The sequence below is a fragment of the Prunus persica genome, chromosome G2 (assembly GCF_000346465.2).
Source record: "Prunus persica cultivar Lovell chromosome G2, Prunus_persica_NCBIv2, whole genome shotgun sequence".
Lineage (NCBI taxonomy): Eukaryota > Viridiplantae > Streptophyta > Magnoliopsida > Rosales > Rosaceae > Prunus > Prunus persica.
This window is the reverse complement of record NC_034010.1, coordinates 16,612,117-16,622,131: the sequence shown is the minus strand read 5'-3', so window position 1 is coordinate 16,622,131 and position 10,015 is coordinate 16,612,117. Positions and strand designations below refer to the sequence as shown.

The 10,015-nt window shown below is 37.0% G+C and overlaps 1 protein-coding gene across 1 annotated transcript; it reads right to left on the bottom strand.

Moving 5' to 3' along the window:
• Positions 1,442-9,663, bottom strand: LOC18786427 (protein transport protein SEC23). The gene is made up of 11 exons (XM_007220183.2): positions 8,598-9,663; positions 7,405-7,566; positions 6,467-6,609; positions 5,346-5,421; positions 5,093-5,268; positions 4,913-4,994; positions 4,164-4,241; positions 3,471-3,632; positions 3,105-3,368; positions 2,335-2,439; positions 1,442-1,876 (listed from the first exon to the last, which is right to left on the bottom strand). Exons 1-11 carry the CDS (start codon positions 9,492-9,494, stop codon positions 1,736-1,738), a joined length of 2,286 nt encoding a protein of 761 aa, XP_007220245.1. The 5' UTR covers positions 9,495-9,663; the 3' UTR covers positions 1,442-1,735.

Sequence of the window (10,015 nt, the reverse complement as noted above, 5' to 3'; positions counted from 1 at the left end):
ATTGATTATAATGTGATTGCAACACATTAAAGCTTCTGCAGAATTCACGAAATATTTGTCTCGACTTAAAAATCGAGCATTATGCCAATGAGATTCTTGCTTATACTAAGAAAGTATTGAAGCATTTTTATGAAGATTATCCGTTGGACACTTTAAGGATTTTCCGGAAGTATATTGGACCGGACATCATATTTTCCAGATAGGGCTCAACTCCATCACCATCATTTTGGGATGATGTGAGGTATATTTGATGTTATCTCCGCATAACACCATGTACGAGCATATTCTTTCAAGTGAACTTGCAAATAGCCCAAGTTTTGTTGAAAACGCGGACTCTGAAAATTTCTATAATTTACATAGAGATAGCTCACTGGAAATATATTTACTTACTCAACTACGAGAATTGTTAATGGCTACATCCTCCACTCACTCCGAAAGATTCTCACTCCAAAAGATTTTCGCTCCAAAAAGATAATCATGAAGATATCAGGGGGAGATATTCATCAGGGGGAGCATCCAGAACTATGCTGCACTGATTACTGTAATCTTCTTCATTCCATTAGTTTTCTACCTCATTGGGTTTTCTACAAGCAAATCTTTAATGATGCAACCGACATGTCATTTGTGGTCTCCAAGGGGGAGTGTTGTAAATAATATTGGTGAAGCCCACATAAAGAGAAATGATGGAAGAAAAATGATGGTGTTGAGTATGGTAGTCAAAAGAAGAAATGATGGTGTTAGAAGTGGGATGATTAGTCAAAAGATGAAATTATAATGTTGGGGAGAAATCATTATGTCTCCATTAGAAGTCTTTTACTTTGCCTATAAATAGGCTTGCTCATTCACTTGTAAGACACACCAAAATGAAGAGAAGAATGAGTGAGGAAAGAAAGAAAGGAAGAGAAGGAAGAAAGAGGGTGAGTGAGTTGAGAGGAAAGAGAGCAAGAGAGAAATTCTCCAAGAGAGAAAATTGAGTGAGCCATACTTATTGTAAACACTAAAGTTGTAGCCCTATTATTTTACATAGTGAAAAGTTACTACTGCTGCTCTCCGGGGACGTAGGCATAGCCGAACCTCGTTAAATACTGCGTCTCATCTACTTTACGTGCAGCTCAATATTCGCACATATCCCAGTTATTTTACAGCACCTTCTTCTTTTTTCTTTCCTTTTTTCCTTTTTTTTTTTCTAAGGAAAAAAGGTTTAATCCTTTAGCAAAGAGCCTTTGCTTTGTAAAGTACAAAAGTACAAACAAAAACCTACAATGGCTAAGCAACTCTTGAGGAAATCCCGAAAATTCAAATCCTCTGAGATTAATGTAGACTAAGAGGTGAGCAGAAAAATTGCCCTCTGAAAATACATATGTTTGAGATGAACTAGTATTAATTTGCATACCTCAATTTTGGGAGGCAGTCCAACGTAAATCATCTAAGTGCAGTACCTGATCAAAATCTGGACAACGTTACTGATCAAAATCATAAAGAATACAGTCAATTTCGTGGCATAGCCTTCAAGCCTATTGATAATTGTTTATGAGCTAGGTATTCCAACCAATGGTTAGCTAAATATTCTAATTTGATCAGTCGATATATTTATTGTCAATATAGAAGTATGACAAGCTTTTGTATACCATATATAGAGCCCAAACCATATCAAAATTTGAATTGAATCGTATGCATTACTGTACAAGAAATTGAAAAACAAATGATACAAAACTGCAGGATACCCTCTTGTACATTATTGAACTGCTAATCTCTGGAGATGATCCAAGAAGACTTCAAAACCAACATCATCTGTAAAGATAACATCCCCTCCTGGAAGTGGAGCTTCATTGTTATAAGTAGCAGAAGGATTCAACTTTGCCAAAAGAAAACGGGCCTGCATAAAGGAATGGGATTAGTGACGATAAACTCTACACACCGCATAACAAATACCCCAGAGTAGTGTATCAAGTGAAAAGCAAGTTTGCAATTATTTTCCTAAGACTTGTGCCGTAACAAGCAAAATTGACAATAGATTCAAACCAAGAATACCCTAGAGTAGCATATCAGGAGTATCGGTGCCAGAAATTGAATTCTTATCGTTATATAAATTATCAAAGATAAATAAGCAGCTCATAAGAAAATAACAAGATGACAATGAAGGGCCCACTAATATGTTAGAGACTAACTGTAATGCCACAATTAACTTCCATTACTATTTGAGGGCCCAACCAAACCATCAGGGACGTAATTGAGGGGAGAGGAATAAAAGAAAGGTCAGCGTTTGTACCAGAAATACAGGTTTTTAGGTTTAACATCCAATAGATTGATACTACAAGACAACATCAGAATTACCTGAGAACCATGCTGATCACAAATCACCAGGCGAGGTACTGGAAATCTTTCCTTGATAATTTGATCTCCATCATCACGAGGAGCTTGTAGCAATTGAGCAAATGCCTGCAACCACAGATTTGTTTTAGTGGACTTGTAATATTTTTGAAGTAAAAATATTTATTTGTTTGAAGTAAAAATAAACAGAACAAAACAGAACTGAATCTGACGGACTAGCAAACCACCATTGTATGGGATAAGAGCAACAAAATATATTACCCTTGAACATATAGACCCTATTCATGGAGGCATTTAAAATGGGAAACGGTCACCCAACTAAAACTAAAAATTATTTAAGGTATATGGGTGCAAGGACAACAGATACACCATCAAGCCAAATATGAGTTACTTATGAGACTAGGCAATACCGCATTTTCTAAGATATGTCACAAATTTTGATAGTTGATCATGGAGTTTTAATTTCTTTTACCCCCCATAAAATATGCAACAAATATAGTTCTACACAATTAAGTGGTAATATTTCAAAGGAAGTTAAACATTTATTACAAGACTCCATATATCTTAAAATAATCAAGTACATGTCTATAAAAAATTGAACTGGGTCAGGAATTTTGCAAAGAGAACCAAGGCATCTAAATCTTTGACTAGCTGGATGTTTATATCATGCAATGATAAAGGATTCGCTTGTTTTAGACTTGAAACATAGATCCAAGCCAAAGACATGCTGTTTAGATCAAATTTACTTCAAGTCAATGACAGCAAAAGATTACCTGATGTTCAGGCAGATCCTGATACCCTGCTTTTCGCCATTGAGCAATAGTTGAACCATGAAAAATAACAACAGTAAAGTAGGCGTCTAAGAGCAGAATCCTGTCTGCCGCAATGGCAGCAACGTCAAGAAGTGCTGGTTCTGGGCCTGAATGAAATGAATATGAAATCAATGAAGGCTGAATCATCACAACTGAATTGGCAACATTTTCTCGGTTTAGGATCATTCTGAAGTATGCGGTTTCATCCGGGCTGTTGTTAAAAACCTGCAACACAATTTCAACTGACTTTATTCACAAGAACTATCCAATAGCATAATAAAGTGAAGAACTTTAGAAGAAACACGAAATAAATATGGACCTACATACCTGGACAAACTGAGAACGTCGTAAATGAAACATAAATTGAGGGAAGATTGAAAACCGTGGAGATAAGCTGAAAGAAGATGGACTGTCCTTTTGGTAATCTCCAAACCGAGCACACATACGTATCAATGATTTATCCAGCCATCTTATAGGGTCAAACTCTGCCTGGATACCCACCAATGGCAATATTTCATGAAATGGCACAAGATTTGTGCATATTTAAGTCATATCTTAAAAAATACAATATATGATACAAAAATCTAGAGTGACGAAAATCACTTCTCATGACAGCAATTCAAATATATTGACTAAAAGGATAAGATTTTTTTTGCAATTTCACCACATCAAATATGTAAATGCAAATCTAGTAGTGACGCTTGTCTCCGCTCATTTCCTTTGCCAGTCACCTTGTCGCATTAGATTTTGGAGCGCAACAATCTCAAAAGCTCAAATGGAAAAGATCACTTAAAAAATAAAATTAGCATATGATATATTTGTTCTTTTAAGTTCCTGCGTACAGCATCCTTTATAAGAGAATGAGGATCACTCAGTGAACAGTAGATATAGAGCAATTGGCCATATCAACTTCACATGGAAAATTTATATTGCCATAAGTCATCGGCACAATCTAAAAATTTAGGTTTCAAGACCTGAGATTAAGTTCATAAAATAAAAGCATGTAGTATTAAAGATTACCTCAGTTTCCATTTTGAAAGAAACTAGACGTGCCATGACAACAGCAGCTGCTTCTTGGTCAAATCCAGCAATCAAGTCCTAAAGTATATGGTAGTTTCAGATTACAATTTTTTTTTTATAAAAAGAATGGATAGTAGAGGAAAGTAAAACGAAATTCATGAAGCTGAAATAACTAGTATATAATCCCACATAGCATCAGTACCAATTCAAATGCATACAAAAATAATAACTCACACTCATAATCACTAAAAATATAACCCTTAACCTTAAGCAATGAAATTTAGGTGCCAAAATGTGCAAATGAGAAATTACCAATTCAATAATTTAAACGAGAGAGAGAGAGAGAGAGAGATATATATATATATATATATATATTAGCAAGAATTTCCTCTAAAGTAGGACATGAGGCAAAATGTCAATCAGCCCAACCCCATAAGGAAAAGAAATATGGACATGAAACTTCAAATAGAAAATACTTGGTAAGTGGTTGTGGAGGTTCCGAGAAAGCAAAGTTTGCCATGATGCTATGTAATCAAAAGCAGGTAACACATGTCTATGAGATACAGGATGGGTTTGTGGAAAGCTGAGATACATATGTATATATAGCAAGAAGTCAATATCCGCTATCAAAAATATCTTCATTAAAACTGATACAATATTAGAGATGGATGTGCTAAATTAATAGTCCCTTTGCAAGAAAAATAAATAATGCATCATATATTGAGGACAGGCTGAACAGAAAAACTTGCCTGTAGGCTTCCAGGTCCAGCAACCCATCTCCTCGAAAGGGTCGTAACACGAAGTCTCATTTGACCACTACTATGCTGATAACTGAAGAAAAATATCTGTAATCAGTAACGATATTTTTTTTCAATCCTACGCACAGCACAAAAAGAATTACTTAGAATCTGAGAGCATGGAGTTCATACTAAGTTAGAAATTGGAAGTAAAACTGATTGCTAGTGGGCTGAACAGTGGCATCTGGGATTTCCTTCTTAACAATTTCAAATATTAGACATAAAGATGTCGCTTTGTCAAGGCCACACATCTTCCATGCACTTGTACTCCCCTGACCAACAACTGTGTCGGAGGACAAAGGACCTTTCTGCACAAGGCAACCAGTGTAAAGGTTAAAAAACACAACCAGCTCAAAAGAGATCATTGAAATGCTGTTGATTATACCTTTTCAAGAGATGCACAAGGACCAATAATGCCCTGAACTTTGACATCTTTTGAGCAGTTTATCTCAAATATACCGCTACAAACAAGATCAAAAACCAGAATTCAAGTAAGATTTGTCACAAGTTTAAACATCTACACTGTAACATACACAGAAACGAGAAAAATTAAATTCATTGTTACGTCCACTGGCAATCTGGCACAGTATAAGACTGCTCTTCTAAGGAGCATTATATGAAAACTTACTGGAGTTGATGTCGTGATATCAAGCATTTTGCTATAACTTAAACTATATTTTCTTTTCAGAGCCATAAAAGCATTAAACTTTGCCATAAATAATAGGAAAAAAAACTAAAATGAAAAGGCAATTCTTACATACCTAAATTCATTGATCTGAAACTATGTTCAACAAGAAAGTCATCACGAGACCAGAAAGTATCTAATAAAATAGCATCTGTACCACCAGTATCTAGTGGTATATAAACAATGCAAGTTATTAATGCAAAAACAAATAGCCAATTTAAGGCAACTATGCAAGATAATGTAAGGTGAAAAAAGACATTATGGTGTAAGGCATATACATATCTCAAATATACATTCTAAGAAAACAAAGGTACAAAAAAACCCTCACAAAACTTCAATGAAAAAATAAATAAATTTCTTGTATAGAAGTTTTTTTAGAAACAGCAAGAAGCATTTTGGGAATATTTAGGCCCCAATTGGAGTTTTGAAGAGTTGTAATATGCATGTCCTGCCTTTTTGTATCATAGTGAGCTCTTCTTCCAAGTCAGGAACAGCCTTTACTCTAATCATATAAGACTTGTTCTTCTGACCTCGTTTGAACTAAAGCCCTTGTTTTCTTCTTTTATCCCTCTTTTTTTGTGAATAAAACAGACTTACTTATAAAAAGAGGGTTACAAGCAAGAAGAGTTCATTTTCAATTTTCACAAATAACTAACATCAAGTATATGTAGTAAGAAAGCCAAAGTATAATACAAACACAAACATTGACACCAAAAAAAAAACCGTTACATAATTATCTAAAACTACTAGAAAAAATTCATAATGAAATTTGAAAATGAACAAGTGCAATTTTCCATTTTGGGATTACCCAAGAAACGTACTTTGATGACAAACCAAGCTCATAATCACCCAACTGGAAAACCCGTTTAAGTGAGTCCTTAAACACCGAATGGCCAAAACTTTCGGCAAGCACAACTAGTCCTCCAGTTCTTTCAACTGCAATTTTAATTTCTGCAATCCCCACCTGAAAGCCAAAACAGCATGCAAAAGAAACATGAAATACTTTTAGACCAACATAAAACACCAACAAATAAGACCCCTGAATTTAATCTGTAGAACCCAAGCCGACAAGCTCAAGAAGCTCAATAAATTATTTAACTTAGTGATGTAGGACACGGGTGAATTTTAGATTTAGGTAGTTTAGCGGAAGCGAAAACAATGGGAAACAGAAAATAGAACAAAAGGGATAGGTCTGGAATCTCTCCAGGGGTTTGGCTTCACACCAAGTAGTCTCCAATCTCTGGAAAGTAAACTTTTTCTTAATATCTCAACAACTCAACCCCATAATAAATTACATAGACTGGGTATTTATAATAATCTAACCCTAGAGTGAAAAGAAAAATTAAACTTATTCTAGGAAAGAAATCCTAATCCAAATAAAATAGGAAACTTAGAAATCCTACTGAAATCTGGAAAAACTGAAAATCCTAATGAAATCTGGAAAACTTAGAGAACCTAGGAACTAACAAATAAATTAGGAAACTAATTAATAATTCCCTCTTCCATCTCTTTCGTTTGTAAACCCTAATGGGTTTGACAAAGATGTCCTCATCACTTAGGACTAGTCTTCATTGCATAACATCCTTCCCCTTCATATCAATGAACAAGAACATATTATCCATCCCCATCCCTAAAAGATATATATATATTTTTTTAAAAGGACATAACTAGACATCCTATGTACATTAAAAAAGTCAGTTATAAATTGCTGTATTTCAAAAAGATATATAACAGGCAAAAGCAAAAACTTTAAAATAACCTGGTCAAGGGCACAAGCAAAAAGATCAAGAACATGTCCTTGATGTACAAGCTGCTTTGAAAGTCCCTCATAGAACTTCACGGCTTTATGAAAATGTGGGGCAGAATCTTTATCCAGGTCCTTGTGAGAACGAATCGGTTCAGATAGGTTTTTCGACACAATCTACAAAAGATACATAGTGAAAACTCAGTATAATATAGATAACTACTAAATTGTTCCACGAAATAACTCCAACAAAATATTGAGACTACAACCAATAATTTCTTAAAGAGGTAAGTATAATTGTCACAATGCTATTGTAAAGGAAACATCAAGTGCTACATGGTTAGCTACCTAATAATTACCACCATCTCAACCTGTTAAATTAAATTTTGAAGAAAAAATAAATTTAATCAAGAAACTCCTAAAACAAGGCATATAGATGCGGCATCCTAAAGATGTTGACATTCTCAACAGTCATGTTGGCAGCATACTAGACAAAGGTCCAACTATCACATGGTACTGATAGACCATATCCATGGAAGGAAGGCGAGAGGTGAGCAGTTGGGAAATGTAGGTCAAGGTAGTTCACCTTGTAATCAAGCACGGAAAATTCACTAAGAGGGTTATATGTCCTTTGCCCCACCTCATTTTTTGAGGAAAACCATTTGCATAAGCCAAAATGTGATAGCAAACACGTATTACCAAAAAGGCCTCAAACTGTATGTTCTATTACTAAGCATTTTTAATGTATGTTGAGCAAAACAACCATTTACATAAGCAATAATGTTAGAAAACATGTATTACCGAAAAGGCATCACAAACTGCCAATGTTCAATTACTGCATTTGCTGATTTTTTTCCCTTCGTCTAATCACTTTTTTGCAAAGACCCCTATAACTAATGCAGTAATTAAAGGACCCAAAAAGCAAAACAATACACAATGTATGCAAAAAAAGATTCCCTACTCATGACTTCTTGTGATCCCAATTAGCAGGAAAGTTGCCTAAAGAAGTTCCTTAGGATGCAAGCCATAGGAAATGGACCACAAGCTTCCAACCAACCATCAACCATGCATACCACACCAAAATTCTCTACCTAATAAGTTTTGATAAATCCATTAATGCTTACTAACAATGATCTTTGTAGCAAAAAGCATAACGAGACTATATCTCAAGTTTCAAAGCCAATAAAAAAATGGGTAAGAATCCTTACAGCACCCTGGCCTTCCGTGGAGGGCCCACCAATAAAAGCCATAATCCGGGCCCCAGAACCCGGCACACAAGCTCCCAACAAGCTGCCAGCCACGCTAAGCGCAGTGCTGGTGCACCGGGCAGCCCGCTGATCAGCCGGTACAGGCCAAGGGTCCTTCTGCAACTCCTCCAACACCGAATTAAGCGCAAACTCACAATCCGACGCCGGCAATAAAAACCGGGCAATGCTCTCGGTGCTCAACCCGTCCCGAGGTCCAGCAATTACCCCAGTAGTCGGCCTGGGTTTCTTGAGAAAAAAACTCATCTGTTCAAGCAGCTGGTCCTTGTTGACTTCCTTCGATCCTTTGAAGATGTAAGTCTTGGGAACACTGGAGAAACCCAATTCGTGGACATGTACGAAGGTCCCAAAAGTGATGAGACCCACAAGAGAGTGATCCGGAAGAAGACCCAGAGCTTGGGAAAGAGCGGACTTGAGAAACGACAGCTCCTCCTCGATCATACACGTGTCGACGACGAAAATGAAGACCGGAGGCGTGGTGGGTTTCTCGAGCGACGAGTCGTATTCGATGGTGGTGTACTGGGGGAAGAGCTCCGCGGGGAGGTTTTCGTCGGATATGGAGGCGTAGTGGGGAGGGAAGTGGTTGCGGGTGAAGCAGAAGGGGCAGATCCAGATCTTGGCGGCGTAATCAACGGTGGAGAATGGGTTGAGGACGGAGCGGCAGGTGCGGCAGCGGAGCGGGGCGTAGGGGAGGACGGGCATGGAGGGGAAGGGCTTGATCGGAGTGTAGATGGCGGAGACTGGGACTACGCTGTTTGTGGACTCTTGCTTTGTGCCTGGAATCACATTCCATGGCATTCGAACGCCGTCTTGGGATTCAAGGTCCAGGAATTCGCTCATTTTCTCTGTTTGTTTGCTTGTTTCTGAGACTGGCGAGGCGAATAGAGAAGAATTTCCGTGCAGGGAGAGAGACCTGAGAGTCAGAGTGTGTTGTTGCCAGGGAAAGAGAGAGAGAGAGAGGTGGATGGTGAAGGAATGGGCCAATGTTAAAATAATGGGCCAATGTCCAAGAATGAAGCCCATTGGTCTATTTTGGACTCCATAATCCCACTCGAACCCAATTGAATTTTAAAGAAATTAGCATAAATAACACTTACCCACTCGAACCCAATTAAGGGTTCGTTTGGGAGTGTACTTTTACACTACATAAAAAACGCTTTTGATATTTTGTTGAGTGTTTGGCTGACACAATAAAAAATTACCTTGAGTCTTCTTTCTGTTCGCACCTTTTTCTCTTGAGTCTTTTAGGTTGACATCTGGTTCAATGTATTTGTGTTGTGCCAATTTTTCTTAATAAAGTTCTGTTTCTTGTGAACTAAGGATAAAATATAAAATATTGAGGAACATAATACGTTTTCCAC